General features: G+C 45.8%; 3 protein-coding genes across 5 annotated transcripts in view; 2 read left to right on the top strand and 1 right to left on the bottom strand.

Annotated features, from left to right (window-relative positions):
* LOC146199708 (uncharacterized) overlaps positions 1-11,643 on the top strand; it is a 32,417-nt gene extending 20,774 nt beyond the window's left edge. For both annotated transcript variants that reach the window (XM_084595208.1, XM_084595209.1), the window contains one exon: positions 7,150-11,643. In XM_084595208.1, the coding sequence (XP_084451334.1) occupies positions 7,150-7,247 (98 nt within the window). In that variant the 3' untranslated portion in view covers positions 7,248-11,643. The remainder of the gene's footprint in view (positions 1-7,149) is intronic.
* Positions 11,644-12,984: 1,341 nt separating this feature from the next.
* On the bottom strand, positions 12,985-13,967 carry LOC146199707 (ATP synthase subunit b, mitochondrial-like). Its single transcript, XM_084595210.1, has one exon. It carries the CDS (start codon positions 13,860-13,862, stop codon positions 13,050-13,052), a length of 813 nt encoding a protein of 270 aa, XP_084451336.1. The 5' UTR covers positions 13,863-13,967; the 3' UTR covers positions 12,985-13,049.
* A 499-nt stretch (positions 13,968-14,466) lies between these two features.
* LOC146199706 (zinc finger MYND domain-containing protein 11) overlaps positions 14,467-26,260 on the top strand; it is a 77,966-nt gene continuing 66,172 nt past the window's right edge. Inside the window, exon 1 of one of the 2 annotated variants that reach the window (XM_084595206.1) lies at positions 14,467-14,759. The gene's annotated coding sequence lies outside the window, so the exon portion shown is untranslated. Of the gene's footprint in view, positions 14,760-14,949; positions 14,969-26,260 lie in introns of those variants that run through there. The other variant, XM_084595207.1, reaches the window with a different exon arrangement.

Here is a 26,260-nt window from a genome sequence, read left to right as displayed (position 1 = left end):
TATTGAACAGGAAAATGTGGAAGTCTGAAACAAAGGCCTCGGACCCAAATCATGCAGGTGTATCCATGAAATACTGTCCGCACGCTTTCCCTCTTGTTATGTTGTTTCGCCTTCGCGCATTCACTTTTGTGGGCTTGCAGCACTGCAGCAATGAGAAGTCATCTGCACCTGTAATGGAGTCCATGATGAGCATTATTTGAGAAATTTCCTCATAAAGTTTCTGAAGGTGCAGCTGTCTGCCATTCTTGTGAAAGCACGCTTCAAACACCTTTGGATATGACTACCACTTACTTTTATTGCGTTGTCGATGTGGCTAAAAATAAAGTATTACTACAGTTATCACTCCTATGTTTACTGTTCAAATGCAGCAACGTAGGGCTGGGCGTGGTAGAACCGATGTTCGAGCATAAGCGCGTTGTGTGTTGCCAAGGAAGAAGTATTCTGATGGAATTCCTATACTAGCGCTGCTTTCCGAGCATTCTCTAGGGATGTGTATTGGTGGTGCTACCCACATTGTCACCCGATTCGTTTCTTTTTTTTTTTCTTCTTTTTTAGTGGTCTCGTTGCATTTCGATAATGATGTACCGCTTTATGCCTCTTCAGTATCATTGAAGGCAGGCTTGAAATACTACCTAGGGGCTTTAGTTTGAGAAACATAACTGTTAGGGGTGTGTGTAAATGCCAAATAATACTAACTCTCTAATCGAATATCAAATCGAATCGAAATATACACGATGCCTTCAAGGAATCTTTAGTCAGTCTTCATGGGACCAGGTAGAACGTTTGAATTGCCATAAAGTATGAAGTATTGGAAGTTAAAAAAAAAAAGAACTGCCAAGAACTCTTTGTATCACAGTAGTTTTATTTAATGAAGACCTGGAATGCTAATGTCTATACATTTGAGATAACCCACGGCCTGAGTCGCTTTGGGACGTTAAACCCTACAAACCAAACCAAACATTTGAGATAACAACACAGCCTTTGTGTGTACTATCAGGATTGTTGAGCGAAATTGTCATTCCAGAACGGTTGCTTGGCGGGCTAGTTGGTTCATATCTAACTTGTATTACAGCGCGAACCACAAGAAGGGACTCTTTTCACTCTGTCTGTCGTCGTCGCTTCTTGTGGTTTGCGCTGTAATACAATTTAGAAATTGTCAGTATAGGCTTTTAGCATACATCCGGATACATACTAGCCTACCTAGAAGTGTACCAGTTTACCAGACCCTTTCTACGCACATGCAGTGGCCACACCTTTCTTCACCCTTCCCACTGGCCGTGTGCAACGGGCGCTCGGTAAACTGATACATGTCGACGCTGGTGTGTCACAGGCATGCTAAATCTCTCTACAGCCGATTCCAGATATATCGAACTCGAAGGGGATTGTGAAATAGTTCTATATAATAAAACATGCCAGGAGATGAGCTACTTTGTAATACAGAACAGTCAGTATGTATGTTGTACCCAAGCTAGTGGCACGCTTCTTGCAGTGTTATGCTGCATGCCGGCATACAGCAGCCCACAGCTCGCCTCAGGAGTGGCGACCAGTGTGGTGCACGTATGTGCACCCATGCAGGCCCCAAAAAGGAAGAGCACATTCCTACTGCCGCTCTGTGGACACGAGCACATGCTCTAAATATTTGGCAGGACAAATTGACCGGCGTGTCAAAGCTCACGCTGCCTGCACCTAGCGTCCAGAGCAGGATAGCGCATGTGCCGTCGTGGTTGAGGCTCACATCAAAGCTGCTGCGGAAGGTGCTTTGGGAAACGCCACCGTTCGCTATAAAAGGTGTAACTGCGGTACCGGCACACTAGAAACCCTGTAATAACTCGGTCATAATAGGGTGCTGTTGATTTCCACATCTCTAGGCTGGCTTCACCGCAAGACAGCCGTTGCATTGTATTTTAGCTCGACCCCACATGATAGCAGTGTCGCGTTGAAAACGGTCACACCAGACATAATCCACTTTCAAATGGACTCTGCGTTCACCCCATCAAACGGTTCTACAGTGTTAGCGGTGTCAGGAGGATCCCAAGGTTTTTCAGATGACCCGGATCTGCGTCAAAGAAATGATCATAGGGGGGCACCATTAGGAGAGGCGCATCTTGCAGGGGCGTGGCATGCAGTTCGATATATTGAATATCCCTCTGAGCAGCAGTTTGATATGCGCGAACATTACACCTATAATCCTGCATGAAATTTTCAAGGGGATATTTTGAGAGTTTGATATAAGCAATAATTCGATATATCCTAGTTCAGTATATCCGGGATAAACTGTAATGCCTACACGGCCCTTTTCACAGTGCGACACATTAGCAGTGGTGCCTCTTCACAAACAGCCCAGTTGCGTTTTGAGGATGCTTCACCACACGGACTGTGCGGAGACTCACGGGAAGTGAAGCGTCCTCAAAACGTGACTGGTCAGCATTACTAGAAGCATGGAGGAAGCATGTGAATCAGGGTGTCTAGCAAATGGGAAAACTGTTAATTGTCAGGGAAATTTTATGCACTGGGAAAAATCCGTGAATTGTCAGGGAAACCATCAGAAATTTTGCCAAGGAAAATGGTACAATACATTCTGCAGTGCATGTTCATTTCAAGCTAGCGCACAGCATGTATGTTATTCATGCAGATTTTTTTGTGTGCTGTCTCTCCAGCGCGCGGCAGCCGCTCCGCAAGGCAAAGTGCGATATATTACTTTGACGTAAGCACATTGCTGAGCTGCCACAATATAAAAACCAAGTTGAACGTGAGGTGGGTACTCAATAAAATATGTGGAAGCGCTGTGTTAGAGTAGTATGCGACAAAAAGCAGGAATAATTGCGCCGGCAGCGGCTGGCGCGAAAGCGATCGGCAAGCTGTGCTGCCAAACACGCGTGCAGCCATATTGGATTAGATTGGATTGGTTCGGCTGTTTGCGGTGTGGGCGGTTGCGTGTTCTGAGGCTGGCATCAGTGCACTTTCGATTTTCATTAAACTTTTGACATTCTTTATGGCCATTAGCACTAATGACAGCCTTTTCGCTATTGTAAATCGCAGAATATGATTAATAAATATCTTTTCGTTGTGAATTATTTGTCTATGCTCATTATCATCTGCAGCTACATTTTTTAGCCTCTTCACTCGTCAGGGAATTTGAACTGAAATAATCGGGGAAAACCTGAAAAAGTCAGGAATTTTGGATAGGGGTTTGCGAGACACCCTGTGGACTTGAGAGAGGGAAATTGAAAGTGGGAAATACAACTATCATAACGGAGGGCGTGGTAGATGTAGGAGGTAATATAGGTAGGCACAATAGCGGTAACCTGTCTAAGGAGACAAACGACCAAATTAAGAAACGTGAAAGAACGAAAGGCTCGAAACCAACAGATAGGACAGAACTGACCGAGCTATCGAAGCTAATCAATCAGTGCAAAGCATCCAACTAAAAGGCCAGTGACGTGCAAAGCAGTGTCCGAGATGGCACGACTGGCCGATGCTCACGCCCAATAGCAGCGGCGAGATGGTGTGAATTTAAGAGAAGCAAAACTGAAACTATGCTGCTGGACTACATTTCGGCAAAAGGTTGGTTTGGTTTGGTTTTGGAATTAAACGTCCCAAAGCAACTCTGGCTATAAGAGACGCCGTAGTGGAGGGCTCCGGAATTTTCGACCTCCTGGGGTTCTTTAACGTGCACTGACATTGTACATTTCACACGGGCGCCTTGCTTTGCGCCTTGATTGAAAAGCAGCCACTGCGCCCGGGATTCGATCCCACATTCTTGAGCACAGTAGTCGAGCGCCCTAACTAACTGCACCACCCCGGCGGGACGCCGGCGAAAGGGGTACTTTCTGTAGCCGTCGCACCTGCTACAGAATGCACTCCTGATGTTTGCGGGTATCACTGTTCCAAGCAGTTTATGTTCAAGGAGGTCTATTTGGATGATCACTGGCTTCGTGAGTCACGCCTTGATGTGACCTCCTCCCCCTCCTCCCTTCCAATTTAATGAGCGTCCAATGCCACTGTTTTACATAGGTATCGACTGAAGGCAGCGCTCCTTGTTTGAATTATCTGAAATAAAGGGGGTCAAATTAATGAAGTCTTGCTGTATCTCGTATTCCCTGTGCCGGTGCTAGCGTGCCATAAAATATATTATTCACTAATCCGAATACTCGATTCGTGAACTGCAAACTTGAGTACTCGTTCTTCTATTCATATTCAGTTATTCGAGTATTCGCACGCTCCTATTGATTATTGCATTTTGTGCAGATATTTTACTAGTACAGCTAGTCATTTTTCACTCTTGGTGAAAGTAACAGCGTTCAGCAATTTGCTCCTAGTGACGAAACTTGGGTGCAGAGTCAATTATTTTTTTGTGCATGTGTGGTTACAGGGTAAACCTGAACTTGCTATTTCCAAAGCTTGGAATTTTGTTAAAGCTCCCATTTTTTTATTATTATGTGCTGTAGGAGGCAAGATACTCCAAAATACTGCTGCTAAGAGCCCATTGTCATTTCCACCACTGCAGATATACCGCGAATCCCATTTTCCTCATTCTCGGAGATGTCTACAGAAAGCTCGCCCACTCGCATTGTGAGTTACAGGGAAAAGCCAACTTATCTGTGACCCCAGCCATTGAGACATATCGCTTGGCATGCATGGCTACAAGGATTGACTGCAAACCTGGGAAGCAGGGGGTTGGAAAAGCAGAGAAGGCAGTGACAGCCATGAGGAATAGGGATGGCAAAGAAGGGCAAGCGAGTACAGAACTGAGAACAGCAGCTTTTATGCAAAAGGCTGCATGTGCTAAAGCCCCGGATGCTCCCTGCAGGACATCGTGGATTATTTTAGCACTTTACAAAATTTAAAATTTTCCGCTGCGGAAGAATAGGTGCCTTAATCATGGATGAATCCATGTTCATGTCAGATATCTCTCGGGCAACACGTATAACTGGTTCTTGCATCTAAATCATGGCCTTGAGATTTTGAACGGCGGCAATTTTTAGAGGTGCGATTCATTTAATGCCATGAGCAGGAGTGGGCGCTCCTTTCTTTATGCATACGAAGAACATATTTTCACCCACGTCCTTGAATGCTGGATGAAAGTACCGTAGGAATGCGTGCATTTTATTTCTCTTCACGACTTCCTTTTCCTTCTTGCATCATGAAGTTTGACTGAGTTTAGATAGTTCACAAGTGCAGTTTGTGCTTCACTGGACGGTTATCATGCCTGTCGTCTAGTCATAGCATCTTCTCTTGATGCCATAGTGTCCGGCAGAGGGTGGAAAGATGGAGGGATGATTGCTAAGCCCCCTAGTTTTCCATGATTCCATGAAAAATCATGGTTTGAGCATTTCTTTCGGTATCGTGTTAATGGCCACGTTCTGTTTATTTTTTTTCGGGGGCTATTGTTGCTAAATGCATTGGTAGAAACTACTAGATGGAAAAGTTGCTATTTTACCTTATTTGCACGAATATGTTGAAAGCCGGAGTTTGGGCTTGGGAATTCTGCTGGAGTTAAAAAAAGAGAGTATTACAGTCGTGCCTCGTTAATATAGGTTTCCACACAAATCTGTTCATAAAGCGAGTCGTTCGTAATAACAAATCGGAATTTTTTTCTAAAAAAAGAAAAAAAAAAAAAAAGAAAAACCTGCTAAAGATAAGGTCTGCTTTTGTGTATAATGTAGGCCAGTGAAGTTGGCTTTAGGAGCTACAAGAACATTACCCGAGTCACTGTTATGCTTCAAATTCGATGCAATTGAAAGTATTGCAATGCAGGTGCACGTTGTTCTCGATGCCGTTTCAGTAATAAATTACTTACACTTTTCATCTCCCATAAACCCCTGCTACGTGTCAGCATTCAGTCGGCTGAAAGTTGCTGAATCCAACTTTCTACAAGGCGTAAGCTGATGTCAGAGTATTGTTCAAGTGAATTCACGCAATACAAAAAAATCGCAATGTTCATCGGCTACGCAGCTTCGCAGTGTAAAATATGAAACCACAAGCGAAAAGGGTTATCAATCAGTCATTGGCACTACGTTCATATGGTGCCTGTCAACAAAAAAAATCTAGAGGAGAAATTATCTTATAAGCAGCGTAACGATTTCGTTTTCATGACTGTCCATATTAACGCGACAAAAGTACATGGGCCCTAATGGTATCTGTGCATTTTCTGCTTGTCCGTTGTCCGGACAGCGAGTTTCCATATTAACGAGACGTAAATGCATGGGAAAAGTTTGGTCCCTAGAAAAGCTGTCCATAATTCGAGTCGTCCATATTAACGGGGGTCGTATTGACGAGGCACGACTGTATTACCATTATAATGCAATCTCAAATTGCGCAGAGCAGCAAGGCCTACTAGGAAAATATAAACGGCACACTAAAATACGGAAGCACCATATAGTTTGACCACATTTTAGAGGCAACACTGCCATAACTGCTGTGTCTATGCTGCTCTGTTTCCAGCTCTCCTTCTTCGCATATCCATAGCCACCTTCTCCTTTGCACGCTGCACTCTTTGCCCCAAGGTCATTGAAAAGTTGGCTTCTTCTACCAGCTCTTGAGCTTAATGGTGAAGGATGCTTTAGCTACATTGAAAAGCTAAAAAAAAAAAAAAAAATAGACTGCACATTGTTAGCTTTAAACTAACCCGGGGTGCATTCTTGAACCCCCTGTAGAATTTTCTGTGGGATTTAATATTTTGTTCCGCAGGAAGGTAGGGGCCTTAATCATGGCAGTAAGAATAACGTCAGAGCTAAAAATGTGTGCACGCTGTAATCAATTATTCTTACAGCTGGTGAGTTTTTTTCAAAACCACTCCTTGACACTCTGCTTGCCTCTGGCTTCATGGCCTTATGGAGCTTTGGATGGTATTATTCAAGGTTTGCTGGGAAGTCTCTTTTTTTTTTTTAATATTTTTTATTTTTTGCTTAGTATGCTAGGGCCACTAGTAAGCATTTCAATGATTGCTCTTTAGCTGAGCCTCCTACAGGCAATACTCAGAGAGGCCAAGGTGATGCTTGCCAAAATGGGGGAGCAACTGAATGTACAAATTGTTGAATATTGATTGGCTGACAGCAGCTTAAGTTTTGAAAGACAAGTGTGCAAGCTACAGGTGGGCTATGCCTTTTGGTTGTTTGTTTCTCATTGAATTTCGTCCTTGGCTTTCAGCGGCGGCGAAGCAGAACCATCAACGCCAGGCTCCCCTGCCCCCCATGTCGCTGCATGCTGCGAGCAGTGGCTTCGTGCCGCACCAGACCCCCGTCTGACCACAGGCCAGGGGTGCAGCGCACGCGAGTCACAACTGCGCGGCGACTGCGGATCAGAATAACCCCTCTACGCAGCCGGGGCCCAGAGCCGTCCTGTCGTCGGGGGCTGGGGAAGCTCGACGTTATGTTGGTCCCGCTTTGTTGCTGGACGCCGCCACAAGAGAGAGCCACAAGGATGTTCGGGAACAAATGCACCGCGAAGACAATGGACAGCACTGCTGGCATTGCCACTTTTTGCTGTGACACAAACACACGTCTCTGTTTCGTGTTGCGTTGTTGCGGCACTGTGTTGTTCCAGGTGCTTTGTTGAGCCTTGTTATCTTTAGGTTTGTGTGATGACACCTTCCTCGATTTTTATTAATTTAATTTTTTTTTGGTGCTTTTCTGCTCCTTGGATTCCAAGGTACAAGTAGTGCTGATATAGAGGCATAGAAAAAATTTTCACCCTCTTTGCACGTGCTGCTGCTTGAGAATGATGCCACGTTGAAAGAAATATCACAGATATATGTATTTGCGTTTATTTTCACCCAGCTCTGTGCTTGCCTTTTGTTCAGTTTTGGCAGTTCCCAGTTCTAAGCGGCATCTTTGACTGTAAAGCGTCTAATTGGTAAAAAGCAATGAGAATGTTTAATCTAACAGTCGAGAGCAGAAAAAGCATTGCCTACTCAGAGGAGCCTATATTACCTGGGCACGCTGTAGAATAGAGAGATCAGAACCATTGATTCTGTGTTTGGGCCTTTCGTGCTGACCTGGTGTTGTGTGCGGAAGGCTTGTTCTTATTTCTGCAATGCAGTAATTGCTGCTGCTTGCGACTTGGTCTTTTGTTTTTCACGTGGACGTGCTGGACATTTTTATACGAGAAGCTTTACCTCCTCTACTTTTTTTGGTCCTTTTTTATTTTACGAGTTGTGTTTTGCTTCCGCCACCTTCTGTTGCTGAATTTTAATTTTAATATTGCCATTGGGTGTGTGACAAAAACGTTCGAGCTCGAGTTGTTGTTCAGGTTGTAAATACGAGAAGAATGTTCTGCTTGAGCTATGTCTAATACGAGCACAGGTCCACACATTGTATATTGTGAACAGACCGGTCTGTTCCCTTCTCTTTGCTGTACATACCTATACAAGAGATGGCTGTGCTGTTGCCAGAACCGTTGTTTGCACAGGAAATGAACTTTTGATAGCAACACTTCAGTGTGTTGGCTTACGGTAGTAGTCATATATTTTTTGCAGTTCAGCACCAGCTTTGATTTTGCTTTCTTCTTACATTATTGCCAGCTATATTAACTGGTGTAGTTCCGTTGAACTTTATTTTTATTTTTGCACAAAATTTTGTGAGCTATGTTGCAAGTACCATTTCCCACTGTCAGTTTTGATTTACTTTGCTTGAAGAAAGAGTTCCATGCAAATAATTGCTAGCAGTAAAAGAAAAACTGCAGTTTGAAGGTGCGTTAGCCGCGACCCAGCAAAATTAGGTCAAGGTTTTTAACACTTAGAGAGAAAAAGCTAGTGGATGTGTGTTGAATGCGGCAACTTGTTTTTTTTGCACCGTGCAAAGTCCCGTATAGATTACTATTTAGTTGTTGAACATGCAGTGATTATACAAGTATTTTGAAAAAATCGAATCCTGGCAGCTGTAAATGCCCAACAGTGGGTGCAGTTTTTTAACATAAGAGAAGAGAGAGTCAAAGAAGAAAACGTGGGGAAGCATTGATATATTCTTTTTTTTTTTTTTTTTTTTTTTTTTTTTTCATGGATGGTACGTACAGCAGTGCGTTGATGCAGAGAAAAGTGCTCTGTGCAGTTCCAGGTTGTGTACTCTTGTATTTTTCTCCGTTTAAAATCTAGCAAGTCATGCTTACATCATCATTATAGCACAAGCATTTTCATAAATCACTACTGCCAGAAATATACCCTATCGACTGCAATAAAAAAATAGAACAAGTTTCCTTGGATTGAGGAGGACATATTCAGTTCGATAATATATAACTGTACAAGGCCACAGAGCAATTTCACACATGCTTCTGAATCTTCCTCAGTGGAAGTAGCTGATGAATGGAAATATGCTTGAAGGCACCGAGTTTTATTATGTTGCTCATCAGATCTTGAAGAATATTTTCAGACAGTGTTGTCTGATTTTTTTCATAAGTTGGTTAACTATGTGAAGCGTGACTTAATTTCATTATTGCTTTTCTCCCGGGCATCCTAACATCATATATCAACAACACGCATTCAGGTCCTGTTTTTGTCGGATGTTGGAAAGCTCAACATTCAAACTTAAGTGGCCCCTAACTTAATTACCTCTGAAAGTGTAAAAAAAAAAGGGGGGGGGGGGGGGGGGCAGTTATTTGTCTTTGAAGGCAGAATTCTTGCTCACTTACTACGACTAGCCCCTGCTTGGAGGGAGCCTAACCGATTCTGCAGGCATTTTAAATAAAAGTTGTTCTCTCTCTCTACTACGACTAGCAATGTGTGGAACATTGCAAAAGCGATATATTGAAGGAGGCTCTAAGTATGATGTGTATTGCGACTCAAAAGTGAGATGTGTGGTGTTTTTTGTTTTTTTTTTGCTCTCTTGCTCTCTTTGGTCAGGGAAAAATGTGCAACATTCTGTTTTTCTTTATGCAAATGTCCTCATCCAAAATGCCTGATCAGCAACTGTGTCCGGTGAACTACAAATATCCTATTAACCACGCACACACTATGAAGAGCTGTAGCCAGCTAGCCTATGTATATAAGTGCAGTGCTTTGATGCAAGACATTTCTTTTTCCACAGAATTGTGACGTGCCTTTTCATAGATTCGCACTCATTTTTAAGCGGCGTTGAAGAAAGACTTGAGCACTTCTGACGACTTGCTGCACGCTGCAAGTGTGCTAGTGCATTTATCTCGCGACTGCTTCAAAATGCGTGGTGTGAATGGCTAACAGAGTGATCCTTTGTGTGCACTGTAAGGTCACTGTTGCTGTGCTTTTGTGGGAAGGAATACGAAAACTGCTGTCACGAACTTCCTCCTTGGTCATTCTGCAGTGTTCCTTGTTGAGGGTTTGATTGGCATGTTGTATGCAAAATTGTTGTAGTCTTCCGTAGTTCTTTAGCGCAGTAGCAAGCAACCATTCTAAAGACCAGTTCAATACCGTGCAGTCTCTAAGTCACCTTTCCTTCTAGAGGAACAAGGACACACCCTTGCACAACTTTTCAGGTGGGCTTCCTAATCACTGTATATAAAAAACTAAACAAAAAAAAAAGGCATTAATATCAGTGCCGCAGGTTTGAATTTTGTGGGGAAAAAACAAGCTTATTTGTACACATCACAGTTACCTTTATAGATGCACAGACGTATTTAGGGTCTTTACTTTCATAAGCCTAAATGTTTTGGCATTGTTATCCTGTGTGAATAATTGTCGAAATTATTTGAATGTAGAATTTTTTTTTTTTTTTGTTAAGTGCATAAGCACAACAGGGGCCGTATTTCAAGTCTGTGTTGTTATCGAAAGTGTCACTATCTCCCTTACCTTGAGTCATCCGATGACTTGAGGTCAGGGAGACAGCGACACTTTCGATAATAACGCCAACACTGAATACGACCCCTGCAAGATTAGGGCCTTTATGCTTCGTGTGCAGTTCAAACAATTGCGACGAAGTAAGCGCGCGCTATTGTCCAGGGGCTTAAAACGTGCAAAAAAACCCGATTGTTCCATTTCTTTAAGTGTGGCTCACAATTATCATGGCCTTGCTGCTGGCTTATTCGTTTTCCCTTTGTGGGGACGATTATTGTACATTTTATCGAAACAGCACATTTCGATAAGTGTAGAGCACGACTTTTTCCACTTGCATGCCAGTATAAGAGGCCGAAGGTTTGCATACGGGAACACCTCGACTGAAAACGTTACATGCTTTATTTTATACTCTGGCCAATTTCTAGGACAACAGGGGCTGTTGAAGCAAAGTGAAATAAGCGAGTGCCATTTTTGAAGTATATGAATTTGCCTAAAACGTAGTGGCTGGCTTGTTCATGATGCAGACGAATACAGTGCAGTAGTGGTAAGGACAAGAAGTTTTTTTGCATGTCTTTCTTGTCCCTGTCACTGCTACGCTGTATTCTTCTGTATATGAATTTGACCTTGATACTGAGACATTCATTAGGAAATGTTGGGAAAACGTGCAGGTTGCACGTCATTTTTATTCGCTACTGTGTCATTTTTGGGGCATGTTTCTGTGTGGGGTTGCAGTAACGTGGAAATTGCGTACACCATCATGATTGCATGGCATTTGCTGGCCACATGTTAACTTCCTAAATAACTGCTTGCAGTTTTCAAGACATATTTGTAATTGATAAAGCTGCCTTGAGTTGGAATTGAACCTTTTTTTTTCTTCCAGAATAAAAGCGATCGACTTGTAATCAGGTTCAGTGGTCACTTTCACATCAATTCTAACACCAAACTGGCATTCAGTATTGTGGGTCACTAATTTGGCATATGCTGTTTATGCAAGTATTGGTCTTTTCAGAAGCAGTCATTGAAAGCACAACTGAAACTTACGTTTGCTGACAATAGTCGTCATTGTACGAGATCCTTAGCTTTTACTCTGCCAGTATGTTCTTGTACGAGAATGAAAGGGAAAAATTGGTATGCCAAAGAAGCCAACATCAAACAGATTGCATGCCTTGAAGCTGTGTATGCAGATTACCGAAGGATGAGTAATGGCTGAACGGAAGCAGAATGTATTGAACAAATGTTCTCTATTTTCCAATGTAAAAGACACATTTTTTTTTTTACAGGAATTTTGCTAGTATCTCTTATATGCTTTTCCTTTTAGCTTTGCACAACATTCCTATTTGAACATTGCGAGACTGCAACAGTAGTGACGTTATGACTATGAAACTTGCAGTCGTTGCACAGACCCTAAGCATTAATACCAAAAGATGGCACTATCCGAACTCCTCGGCCATCCACACTGCCATGACAAGCTAGGATAAGCCGGCTCACTTTTCAGTTGCCATTTACATTTCATGGCTACTACATGTGTGTCTTCCACTTGTGTGTACTGTGCCGCATGGCGCCCGAACACGGCAACAATCGGAGCAGCATTTGAGTGCGAAAAGGGTGTTTCCACAGCGCTGCCACTAGAAACAACTTTTCGGTAGCACATTTGAAGACAAATCCTTTGCAAAGTGTTGCTTTGGGCAAGGAGTGGTGCCTTTATCTTTCTATCATTTTGCATAATGAATTTCCTCACAGGCACCAAGAGTATACTTCCATTGCCATAACTAGGGTAGACAGAAGTGTGCCTTACATAAGGGTGAGTCATATACCTACTTTTTCGTTGCAAGCATCTAAATGTGAGGGCTGCCTATTACACACAAAAAAATATGATACACTGGTAAATGGCATGCTGACATGACAGGTCGAAGCAGATTACGCGCCAACAGATTGCATGCCTTGTACCATATGCGCAGGTGCAGTTTACCGAATGACGGATGGTGACTGAATAGTAGCAAAATTTACTACACAAATACATGCCCTATTAAATGACATGCTGGCCCTTTGGCCTGCCTTTCAAAGAGATGTTTGCACTACCATCGGGACGGCTATGCGTTTCCTTCGCTCTGCGATATGCTCCGTTCAAAGAACAGTTCTGAAAAATAAACACGAGACCCGCACGACCACACGGAAGTCGCACCCTTCTGCTGCAGGTGAACAGCGAGACCAGAAAACAGGCCATCAAGCGAGCAGAGCCAACGTACAGCCTAACGATGATGTCTTTATTCCTGCTGCTGCTCCCTTATCTCCCACACAAACGCCGGCTCTATGCCCTAGCCGCCAGGCCCTTAAGGTCGGTGATGCACTTTTGCAGAGAGTCCTTCTCCTGCTGCGGCGTGATGCTCTTGAGGACGTTGTTGACGATCCAGTCGACCATGTGCTTTTGCTGCAGCCTTCGCGTGACATTCTGCACCTCGAGGTGGTAGTCGAGCCTCCTCTTCACCTCGTTGTATACGGTCATCTGGCGTTTGCGGAACTCAGCTTCTAGCTGCAGGGCGACGTTTTCGCGTTTCGCCTGGAACAAGTGGCTCTGGCCCTGCGCCTGCCACTGAGCGACCTCCTCTTGCTTGATTGAATCCTTGAAGGTCTCGATACCATTAAGTCGGAACTGGTCTATCTCCTGCTCCTCTTTGTCGCACTCTTTCTCAAGGTAGGCCCTCACCCCGGGTCCAAACTTCTTGACAGCTATAAAGGCCATAAGTGCGAGAACGGTGCCAGTAACAAACTCGTGCTCCACAATCATAATCTCCTTGGAAAGTAAGTAGACGGACAGTCCGGTACCGAACAAGTATGGACCGGTGACGCCAGTCTTGTGGTAGAAAGCTTGAAACCATTCGTCTGGGATGAAACCCATCCTCACCTTGCCAGGGTAGAGAGGTCTCTTGAGTCGAGGGAAGTTCACCAAGTCTCGCTCGGGGGGCTCATTGGGGACGTGAAGGATTTCACGGCCATCTTTAGTGAAGGCAGGTTGAGCAGGTTGGGTGCTCGATGAGCGAGCCAATGCTGCTGGCAGCGATACTCTCAAGATGGTGTTCGCAGGAAGTCGAGAAAGATGCTTGACTGCAGCAAGTTGCAACATATTTGGTGTTTCGAAGCTTTACGGGCACTAAAAGCAGGAGAAGTTGACCCCGAACGTCCTCTGCCTAGGAGGCGCTAGGAGGAGACGTGAAGTGATGTCAATCCCAATGCGGTCGTGCCGGTTACAAGCCGTGGACGATCAGGTATGTACAACAACCTTTAAAAACAAAACAGACAAATCGTATTATTCCTAATTTTATGTAAACACAATCCAGTAGCAAAATTACTTGTTTTAACAATATTTGAAAACATACCATTTGCACACGGATTTTTTCTAAAATAGGAGTACTGCAGCGCCTTCGTTAAACGTGTTTTCAAATAAAAAAAAGAAAAGAGAAAGAAGCATGGGGCTGGAAATGGTTGTCCGAGTTTGTATCCGCGTTTACAGGATTACACTTTTATTCGCTTGTGAGCGCTTGTGATCCTGCGCAGGTTGAACTTGCAACAAAATCCACCCTGCGCAGCGACGCAGTGATAACCCAAAAGACCTCAGTAACTTAAGCCCAGCTACAGCCCAGCTAAACGCAGTGCTCGACGCGACGCCGCTACGATAAAAGCAAGACGTATTTGCCAAAATAATACCAAATAATTTTGACAAAGCAAAGTTGGCGAAGTTACGGGCTCCGAAGGGCCCGCGAGAGCCTCTCCTATCTTGCATCGCTTCGTCTCATCGCGGTTTTATTTCGCATTTCTACTTTTCTACAGACGTGAGCCCGCTCGGCACGCTCCCAGCCGCTACAACAGCTCCGTCCATGCCGCCTTTTATCGTTTTTACTTCGCTCTTGGGCTGGTACGAGAGAGCACAGAATCGTGACGTAATCAATTTCTGCGCTTGCCCAGAGCTGTGGCAGACGTACACAGACGGAGTTACCTTCGCGCCATTCGGGCTTCGGCAAACGTAAGTTCTCTATTCTGTCACGGATTCGGTTCCTTTCGAAGCGTGATCTCTGCCTCATTCCCGTTACACCTTCCTCGTTGCCTCCCCACCCTAACGGCGGCCGCGTAGCGCAGGTTGCCCCCCCACTGGCGCGCGTGCGGCCGAACTCGCCCTAGCGATATCAACAAATGCTCGCGGTCCGAGCGTGTGCCTTTGTGTGCATCTGCGCTGTGAGTGCCTTCTGCTAGATCACTTTCTTGGTTGATAACCCGTGCATGGACACATCAGCGGGGCAATCGTGCGGGCATACCGTCCGCGCTAGCATGTGACAACGTTCGCGCCCGCCGCATCCTGTCCCGGGCCGCCTTCGATCCTGCTGCGCACGCCTCATTGAGCGGCCAGAACAGAACTCGGGAGTAGGGGGATTATACGTGCCGCTTCACCCGCTGCGATCGGTCAGAGGCAGAGCAGCTGGGTTATGTTAGTCGAGGGCATGCCGCCGCTGGTGTGGGTCATGCTACGAGTCCAACTGCGCACATCGGCGACGACGAAAAGCAAACAGAAAGCAGAGAGCATCACACGTATATGCATCTGGTTTACAGAATGTGTTGGCGACAAAAGGGAAACGAAAGCAGATAAGTGATTGCTTGAAGGAGTTGTTGTTCCGTGACCACCATTTCGGAGCAAACAGCTCTCATACACGCTGCTCATGGCTGTGTAGAAACTGATTCACAGCCACCGAGGTGCGGCACTTCAGCGTCAATTTGGGGCACAGGAACAATCAACCGGTTCTTAGTTGCCGGCCCGTACGCACGTCGTTGGCTCGCCCGGCGTTTCCGGACGGTTCCTTGAAGCTATTTCTCGCTCTTTTGGCCACCCAATGTCCGTCATCTCTGCCCGCTGTGCTGTACCGAGCTTGATTCTATGCGTTTGTGGATTATTATTCGATCCCGTTAAGCTTGTTCCTGAATGCTTTAAATCTTCCCGGTGAGAAGTGGTTTTCAGACGAATTTTTCCGCCACAGATGCGCTTGCACATCTGTTCAGTTATACTTGTTATACTTGAGCTCTGAACTAACAGAACCTGAAATATCTAACAGTTGATTAAGATTAATAAAAGCTATCCCATGTTGGTAGTACATGCGCAGCACATTACGTTTTGCTAGGGGCCATAATACAAAAAAATGTAACGTCCTTTGTCGCTGCTCCATCCTGCATTGAACCGTATAAGCAAATTTTTGCACTTCTCTGCCCCATTTCCAGTCTTAGAAAGGATACGGAAAAGCAGAGTTATGGAATTTCAGAAATATAAGTGTTCTTTACTCGTGTCTCGGTAGTTGTGTTTTGCCTACCGCAGTGCTGACTAACCTTCGTTAACAATAAAATCAACGTGATTATAATCTGGCCTACTGTTTAGCTCAGGTAGCAGTTTCAAAGGTGCAAATAACCGCACAAAAACGCCATGTCGATAAAAAGGAAAGGTAACCGGTGCCACGTCGCATGAACTTCCGGCGGTGATTGTTGCAGGATCTCGGCTTTCAAGCATGAACTTTGTAGCGGTGTAGTCCCACAGGCTTGTCATTACGTTTAGTTTCCGGATTGCATGTATATAAGAGGAGCGCTCAATAGGAAAGGGGGAGAGAGAGTACAACTTTTTATTCAAACCAGCGGGTGAAGGAGCTCCCGGTTGTGGCAAAAGAGGCGAACTTCGTTGTATCTCTGCTGAAGCCGAAAACGACCTTTTAATAGTATGAATTCTAGTCGAAAAGGCATGCTTGCTGGATATAATTAAGGAGTAATAATTTGATGAGTGTTCTTCGTTCCCTTTTATATTGAGTGACCCTGTACGTTCTGCCCCCTACGCTTAGGTGAAAAAAAAAAAAAAAACAAAAAAAAACAGGAAGCTCGCCAAACACGCTGTGGATAATGTGCTACGTGTTATGAAACCATCGATGGCTCATATCATCACTTAGACTGGTCACATTGAACGTATATCACACTCGCAGTCACTCGACAGTAGTAGTGCCCCTAGAAAAGTCGGTGTAGTGTTATTTGCAAGCAAGCCAGTGCTACCTTCTTAACTGCATGTTCGGCGAAGTAGAGGTGAAAAGCGAGCCGTGAAACGAGCATATCTCTTTTGTGGCGAGCTACGATTTCAGCGTGTACTCGCTGTTATCGCGGCGAGATAGCGGTTACAGCGTTCTTCGAACGCTATTTGGTTGCACCATTCTCGTGGCGTTGTAAAGGACTGGTCAGTTCAATCATTCTAATGAATCCATTGGCTTGTGCGGCATTGTTCACCATATCACACTGTAAGCGAACGGGAATCGGTTGATCGCTATTGGAGTGATTTTTTCATGCGGGAGTGTATTCGGTTTGGATGGCAAAATTCTTTGCTCAAAGGCCGGATTATAGGTTGTATCCGTTACCTTATCCACATACGTAGGCACTGAACGTTATGTATATATCATCTTGTTACTCTTCTCCTTTCTGTTCGTACCTGTTCGTATAACAGCAGTTGCGGCGGATAAGCCCACGGGTCGTCCCGCTGACAACCTGTCGACTCCTCTTCCAAGCATCCACAGAAGTAAACCGAGACATTCAGTATAACGTTGCCGCATGTCGTTAACGTCGCTTTAGTATATGGTAATTATGTGCGAAAACTCTTTACGGAATTTCAGTGCACACCGGGCTAAGCTGGAGGGAAGTTGTCTGCAAATATCAGTGGGCTGCCGCCGCATGTATCGACAAACGCTCGAATCTGGAAGAAAACCAACTGGCAGCAACACCGCAAAACAGCATGCCAGAATTCTGTAGACAGTTTTACCTTACGCAGTAATTGCCACTTGGGTCTGTGAAATGAAGACGCGCCTTGTATACTAGATACGTGAATATTTCAGCACGGTGTAATGCAGGCGCAGTTGTGGCGAGACAAAGTAATGTCCACGGGAAACTGCGTGTGTGAGTCTAGTCTTTACGGGGTGCATCGGCCTGTTGATCCATAACAACGGTGGAAGAAGCGCTACAGACGTAGTACTTACGTGCCTGTGTTGCGCGAACGCCAGCGATCGATGTCTGTCTGAGGCTCAGCCCAGCATTTGACAGGCAATTATCGTGCCATCGACGTTGGTTGATGCCTGCAGATAGGGAGATGGGCGCAACAATGGCGTGCCCGGTATCCACATTTTTTTTTCTTCTTTTTTTCTCTCGAGGGTTTACGTAGAGAACGGACCACTGCTTCCTCCTCATGCCTGTGCCCGTTTGTGGCTGCGTGTGATCCGAGTACTGGAGAGGGTGAATCGTGCAGAGAGCGCGTCGCCATGAAAGTTCAGTTTATTGGTCATTGCAGAGAGCGCGCAGTGGAACTTTTACTATATACGATCTTCGCGGTACAGCGATAACTGTCGTATATTCGGAGACGGTGTTCACGATGCTCTTTCCTGTCCTGGGATTGAACCCGACCGCAGCGGCCGCTTTTCGATGGAGGCGAAACGCAAAGGCGTCCGTGTGCTGTGGGATGTCAATGCACGTTAAAGGCCCCCAGGTGGCCGAAAATTTTCCGTAGCCCTCCACTAATACGGCACCTATTTTTCTCTTCCTTCGATCCCACCTTCCTTCTTTCCACTAGGGCGCGGTTAGGTGTCGACCGAGAAATGCGACAGATATTGCACTTTTCCGTACCTGCAAACCAATTTACAGTTTTTTTGTGTGTGTTGTTGTTGTGTAAAGGAAAGGATGCCGCAACGTGTCGGTTGACACCTCAGCCGCTTAGTGAGGGAAGGGAAAGAAGACGGCAATGAAATTCGCTTTATTAAAAAAGTCGTTAGTTAGGCCTTAACTTTGAATTTTCTTCCTCTCAATTTCCTGCCATTTCACCGGCTGGGTTGTGCGCGCGCTTTTCAGAACGAGTCTTCGTTGTCTTTTTCCCTTTAATAAATATTCAGTTGTTAGTCCAGCCTTGTCCTGTTCTCTTCTTCCCTGTGTCTCGTCCTTTGGCTGGTTTAAAATGAACCGTTACCAACTCGCCCAGTCGTCCTTGAGTGAAATAGGTTTTGGTTTATGAGGTTTAACGTTCCGAAACGACTTGAGCTATTGGGGACGCCATATTTGGGGGCTCCGGGTAATTTCGACAACCTGAGGTTCTTTATCATGCGCTGACATAACACAGTACGCGGATGCTTTGGCATCGCCTCCAACGAAAGGCAAATGCCGCAGTCGGGATTGAATTCCCTCCGGGCCCTGGGTTCAGAAGTGATGGAGAAGGCTGTGAAAGAAGGGCAGAGAGAAAAACTACGCGCAGTGGAATCCGGATAATTTTGACCACACGCCATGCTTCAAAGCGGCACTGAAGGACAACTGCACCCGATTTTCGTCCTCATTGAAAAATTCGTTGACGTCGAGCAGTAAAAGGCGACGTTGTCATTGCTGCTGCTGCTGCTGATGATGATGAGAGCATTTTATTGAAAGGAAAAGAGAGGTAATTATAAGCAGGTTGGTCTGATTCTTAGTCCGGGATTCCGTTTGCTAAGCCACCCCCGCTCTTTTCACGAGGGCTCGCTGGTCCTCGAAGTGTACTGTGCTGTCTCCCATCCTTCCCACGTTGATTGCTATCTTGGCAGCCATATATGGTCATATGGTACAAATCTACTTTCTGCCTACAAACTTTACACTCGGCTGAGAAAGATTTAGGCTCGATAGCATGACGCTTTACCTGTATTAATGAATGACGTTGTTTGTAATCGGTGTAAATTACAATGTTCTAAGTTATCTAATCCCCTGGCTTGACCCAGGAACTTTTGTCTTGATAAGCGCAAGTGCTGTATGCATCAGCGTAGTTTAGTAACGGCTGTATAGTCCGAGTCTTCAAGGAGGGAGAAGAAGAGACCTTGGGGGAGAGAAGCCCGTACGGCAGCTTGTGCAGACTCATTTCCCTCCACACCCTGATGACCCAGTACCCAAAGAAGGTTCTTTGCTCGAAGCGCACACCCCGTATTGTTTCAGGATTTTGCAGGCTAGCGGCGCAATTCTGCCCCGAATATAATTGCTGTACGTATAGTCTGCGAATCCATAATGATATATTCGGAACTAGGGATGCGAAGCTGCCATGGCAGTCGCCTCCTCTTCCAACTCTGCAATTTTCCTGTGCCTAATAGAAAGTCTAATGATCATATGTCCCTCATGCATTACCGATATTGTCGATGCCTCTCCTACAGGACCAGCCAATTTCTATTAACGTTGGGACCAGCAGCATCTGCGAAGAAGGCTCCTCTAATTTAGACCAGTTCCTGATCATAATGTTGGTCCTCGCACTCCTTGCTTGATGATCTTCCGGATGCATGTTTTGGAGGGGCATGCAGCGCCCCATACTTGCCCCTTCACTCCTTCGGGTTGTCTTATCCAGAGCTCTTCAATATTACCAGTTGCGAAACTTCTCATAGGGCCCATGTATAAAAAAAAAAAAAAAAAAAAGCGGCAATTTTGGTTGGTCAAAATTCGGGTGTATACGAATAATAGCGGCGCCCGCGGCCATTAAAGGAAACTGCGTTTAAGTTGTAAACTTTCAGCTTATTGATAAATGCACAACACATGGAAAATAAAGTTGAATACTTGCAGTAGCGAAAATTCTTAGAGATAGCAGCCGGAGTTAATTAATATGGAAAAGAAGAAAGAAAAAAAGTATTTCCAAAAGGCAATGTTCATTCATTCATTCATTCATTCATTCATTCATTCATTCATTCATTCATTCATTCATTCATTCATTCATAAACCTTTATTCATGAGAATGACCTGAGGCGTCAGTAGCAGAGGGCTTCTATTGACCTCTTCTAGATGGCGCGACAATTCTTAGGCACACCCGAAAAATGCATACAAAATCTAGTCACTTTTTGAAGCGGCGTTTCCCAACTGGTGTGATACAAAAGCCCTGGTCTTATCTTGCTTCCGCTTACCAAGGACAATTGATTTTCAAGTCCAAGTACCTTGTGCCCAGCGTTTGTTCCAGACAATCTGGCACACTGACTTGAGAGGTGGGCCTCAAATTCTCAATCAGCTTTTCATCTTAATGTGCACACCCAACTATAGAAGGTGTTCTGTATAGATGTCTTGAACTACACATTGACTAGAGAGGTGGGCCTCAATCATGCGTCGTAATTCTGCGCGCCCGACTGTAGTAGGCGCTCTGTAGATGTCTTGACCGACATTCCCGACTCCTCCTTGTGTGCTGTCATTGCTGAGAAAGATGCGTTTAAAAATATCGCCGCCTCTCGAATGAAGTTCGTAATGTCTTCAAAGAAAATGATTCCGTGAGCATTGTTTTGAAGTGAATCAAAATACGGCCTGTAGCCTCTGAAGTCCGCGTTGAAAACGAAATTCACGGCGACAAGCTGTTGATGTCTTGACGTGAGTTTTGTGTAACTTTTTCATGGTTGTGTTTGCGGTCCTCTACGCCTTTCTGCACACAACCAATCTGTTCGGGGTGTCCAGTATGCTTCCCCGAAGGCGTCTAGAGGCGGCGATGCGAACTCCATAAATATACATCGAAACGTATACAGTTGTCACTTCCGGTGTTGGCAATTATGCGACCTACCTACGCCGCATTTCTTTTCCGATCGAGCTTTCAAATGCTGTCGCTTTGAAACTCGACGTGCTGTGCCGCTGTTCACCTGCGAAGTCGACACGTGATGACGAATCCTGCGTTTCGTTTCTTGCACACTAAATATTTTTACACCCTTAAAGGTGTAACGCTGTCCCCGGGCTATAGCACGTACCCAATGGGTAGAGCAGCACTGCTTCACCGTGAAACACCCTTCGTTGTGCAGATTCATTTGTTTGGCGTCGAAAAGCGGATGCTGGGTTCTGTTGGCTCGGGACACTGGTGCAGCGGTTTTTGGCTTTCAGGCCGCATTTATTTTTCGCTTTTCCTTATATGCCCCTCTTCCATTTTACACAACGCAGGGTAGCCAACCGGAAACCCGCGATTGTTAACTGCCGTGCCTTAACTCTCGCCGCTTTTCACGTAGGTGTTTAGCCCGAGGAAATTGGAGCACCCTTTTTGCACCCAAAAAGGGGTAACTGTGTTTAATGTGTGGCCTCACCTATGTTATAGAATATAGTTTAGCCTTCAGTGAAGGTGGAGCCTTTGCCTCCAGAATGCACTAAGCCAAATATCGGAACTGGTCAACTTCAGTTTGTCCACGCTGTCCCTTTGAGGTGCAAAGACATCGGCCTGCACCCACACGCCATTTGCTTTTCACCTCCGTCGAAATTAGGCCGCCGCGGCCAAGCGCGCACGGCGCGCACGCACGCACGCACGCAGGCACATGCCCTGCGGAACTTGCCCAGTCTTCAACCCTGCGGAAGTGACGCAGGCTTCAGAACTGAGCGCATGTTCTGGGCAAGTTGCTGGTATACCGGTAGCGCGCGCCTGGATCCCGTGGCACTCTATCGTTAACAGTGCCCCCTTGTTTCTCTGCTGTCTCATGCGTATTGCATTTTGTATCTCTGTTCTTCTTTTCTGTCTCACTCAATATCTACGTTATGTTATGTGCGTTATGTTAGTTATAGCGTCCGCTAGTTTATAGGAAACGTTTCACACTTTTCTCCGTCCAAAATCTCGTCCAAAATCACGTGCAGCGTTAAGAGACAGGAAACGTGCTGCAGAGTGGGTCATGAAACGAACGCGAGTTAATGATATGCTATAGTAGTCGAAATCAAGAAGAAATAGGCCTGCAGGACAAGACAAAGTAACCGATGAGCTCTAAGGTTAAGAGACTGGATTCCAAGGGAAGTGAAGCATTTCAGTGGCGGCAGAAAGCCATAGGGGACGAATGAGATTAGGAACTTTGCGGCGATTAGATGGAAACATATATCTGGCGCAGGAAGGGGTTAAGTGGAGGGATACAGAAGGGGCCCCTGCTTTGCAGTGGGTGTAGTCAGCTTAAAGATAGTGGCGGTGATGACGCAAAAAGTGTAATTTTCAGCCGCACTTGGCTGTGCATATACGGTGAAGAGGTACTTCGGAAGGGAAAAAACAAAAACAATCAGGTAATTTTAAATACGCTCCGCGTTGTACGCCGACGGGGATCTGCGTGCGGAGGTGTTGAAGAGCCGTCCTGGTCCGCTAGTGTTCGATTATAGCTCGCACAAACTTCTCATATTCAAAGGAAGAAAGCCGGTTGCCAACGAAGCTCAAGTTTAAGCTGTTGTTTCATAATCGGATGGTAATTTTTTATCAGTGGGGGTGGCGCATAGCAGTAGCGTGATTATTAGATCGCCAAGTGACCGTTAACAATTTGCAACTAAAATTAAAGCACATCAAGGATTGCGGAGCCACGTCGAATATGGCACCGAGTTGAGTACTATCACATCCACACGCGACATTTCTCTAACGAGGCTTGTTAAACTTCAATTGCGTTTTTTTTTTTTTTCTTTTTTTTTTTTTTTTTTCTCTGCAGCATCTGAAGGTAATCGGCACCAGCCTGCTTCCAAGTTTCGAAAGCCTTTCGAGCTCTCCGAACTGTATCCGTGCATCGACTCCCATTTTATGCATGAGTTAGCCCTCATTCTTGACTAAAGCACTCTGGCCTATACTCGGGTTCCATATATATCTCGTTTTATAGCTATATACTCGCTCCGTTTGCCCCACTTCGCAAACTGGTGAAGGCTGGTCTCGACCAACTCGTGTAGTGTTGCAGACCGCAACAGCGCCTGGCGTGATGCCAACGTGGTGGCTGTTCGCAGATTTTTCCCGGCCGCACCGCGAAACGTTGGGATTTGCGGCCCAATGGCCCAAGCGTATAAAGAAGAAAAGTGCGTAGGGGCTCGAAAGAAGCTCTTGCTGCTCTTGCTTAAAGCGACGATTCTCAGATCTGCGTCATTTCAGGTACCTCGATATCCAGCCTATAGGACGATGAGGCGCATCTCTCGAAGGCGCCCACCCACTTCATATAGGGCATGGTCATAACAAATCGTCGTCGTCATCACCACCACAATATACACATGGCGTATAGAGTGCCCTTCAGGCAGTTGACGACAAACGGATGCGGATGACTCAAGCGTGATCTGGTTCCGCGAAGAGCCAACCGCGCCTGCGAAGAGGTAAGCGCGGCAAGTGTATACGCTGGACAGCTGCTGGCATCTGTCCGCTTGCGCCCATGGCTAACATGAAGTCCGCGTGCGTAGTAGAAGCTGGCAGCTTATTTTCATCCACTGGACCTGGAGGAGGATGAGAGGCGTGTATGTGCAGAGCGATCGTGTTATAACGGCTGATTTCCTGGCATGCCGGTGTTCCCATGGCGTGACCGTCCAGAACCCGTGCGAGGCGGTGTATATGTAGCGGATTTAGCACTCCTGGGCCCGCTTGCACAAAACAATCTTAAGACTGTCTTAGCTAAGTCCAGACTTAACTGGAGTCTAAAGAATAGGCCACTAGCATGGCGGCTTAAGACTGGAGTAAAGAGGCTTCAGTCCTGACTTGGTCGCTCGTATGATTACGACTCTAGTGCTGTCTTGGTTAAGACGCAAGGACGCCAGGTGTCTAAGGAAAGAAATTAGGGAAATACAGGGATGCTCTGGCACTGTCCCTGCTTTAAGATGTACACATTCCGTCAATTTTGCGTTGTGTAAAATCCGTGCCATTGCTTTTTGCGGCATAAGATTGTGTTACGAGGAAAAATGCCCCAAGTGGTTGTTGAGGCCGTTCTGGTAAGCCACTCTGGTGAACATGAACCCGAAGCGTTCGACGTTCGGAACACGAGCCGTCTTAAATAAGCTTGGTCTTTCTAAAGACACCATTTAAGTCTGGACTTAGCTGGGACTTTATCGTGCAAGGCCCGCTTGCACAAAACAATCTTACGACTGTCTTAGCTAAGTCCAGACTTAACTGGAGTCTAAAGAATAGGCCACTAGCATGGCCGCTTAAGACCATGGAGCCAAGACTGGGCTTCAGTCCTGATTTGAATAAGTCGCTTGTATGATTACGACTCTAGTGCTGTCTTGGTTAAGACACAAGGACGCCAGGTGTCTAAGTAGAGAAATTAGGGGAATACAGGGATGCGCTGGCACTGTCCCTGTCGTAAAATGTACACATTCCGTCAATTTTGCGTTGTGTAAAATCCGTGCCATTGCTTTTTGCGGCTTAAGATTGTGTTACGAGGAAAAATGCCCCAAGTGGTTGCTGAGACCATTCTGGGAAGCCACTCTGGTGAACATGAACCCGAAGCGTTCGACGTTCGGAACACGAGCCGTCTTAAATAAGCTTGGTCTTTCTAAAGACACCATTTAAGTCTGGACTTAGCTCGGACTTTATCGTGCAAGCCGGCCCAGGTGACAGCGGGGCTCCGTGTGCCCATGCTCCGCGATTACAGTGCTCTCACCAGCGACTTGGTAACAATACGCTATACGCTATTCACGATAGAGCTTCGCTTTTCTGCTGCTGTCGCGAAGGAAGTGGCAAGGACTGCTGAAAGCGCGTGTTTTTCCGGCGCATCTGCTGCATCTCTGGCGCTTATCTCCGACACAACGGAAATGCGAAGCCCTGTTGTCACGAATCACGATTAAGTTTAAGGGGTTTAAACGTCCTCAAGTGCCTCAAGCTATAAGAGACTGGAGGGCTTCGGAAATTTCGACCGCCTGGGGTTCTTTAACGTGCACTGACATCGCACAGCATACGGGCGCCTTGCTTTTCGCCTCCATCGAAAAGCGGCCGCGGGATTCGATCCCGTATCTTTGGGCACAACAGTCGAGCGCCTTAACCGCTGTACCACTGGGGCGGGCGAATCCCTGTTGTGAACATCACAGAAGATACGCCAATCTGGAAGCGCTTTACTTAACCGCGTATGAGAGCGCTTTAATCGCGGCGCATTGGGACTAATTCGGACGTACTGAGCGCGCCATCACGTGGTATCTTTTTAAACTTCGCAGGCTTCTGTATTTGCCGGATAAAAACGGAGGCTGCGCTGTGGCGATCTCGTCGAAAACACCTGGGTTGGACTATTTTCTTGGCGCTGGACAACTTTTCGATTCACACCTGAGCGCTTAGAGCGATCGATGTTTTAAAAAAGGTTTATTATTTAATGTAGGTAGGCGCTTATAATTCAAAATAACACTAACTTGATTTGAGTTGAGAAGAACGCTAAAGTTTTTCTTTTAACCTTGGTCCATCTTATCCGGAAACGCTATGTAACATCACTATGTAACACTACTATGTAAAGTTTGTAGCATCGACATTTCCTGCACGCGTATTCCATTTTAAGTTATTCCAGGCGAGGAACCCACCTCATGAACTTTCATCGTGTTCCCGCCGAACGTCTCGCATCCTGTTCCCATGCAGCCACCGCGCGACTGCTGTTAGCGACTCGGGGACTGAATTCGTCGGTCGTTGTTCCCTTGATTTTCGTCGCCTGCGCGCATGTGTCGAGGCTGCGGGCCAGCTGTGGTGCACTGCGCGCTGCGCGGGAGACAGTGGATATGAAAGAGGCGGCCAGCAAAGTGTCATGCTCAGGTATACACCTGGTGAAACGTCGT

Source organism: Amblyomma maculatum, chromosome 2 (assembly GCF_055883805.1).
Source record: "Amblyomma maculatum isolate TAMU_Amacu chromosome 2, ASM5588380v1, whole genome shotgun sequence".
Taxonomy (NCBI): domain Eukaryota; kingdom Metazoa; phylum Arthropoda; class Arachnida; order Ixodida; family Ixodidae; genus Amblyomma; species Amblyomma maculatum.
Note: the sequence above shows the minus strand (reverse complement) of the source record. Positions and strands in the feature narration are given on the sequence as shown.

What these genes read in the sequence shown, in the direction of transcription:
- LOC146199707 (XM_084595210.1), bottom strand. Translation starts at nt 13,862, where the DNA reads ATGTTGCAACTTGCTGCAGTCAAGCATCTTTCTCGACTTCCTGCGAAC.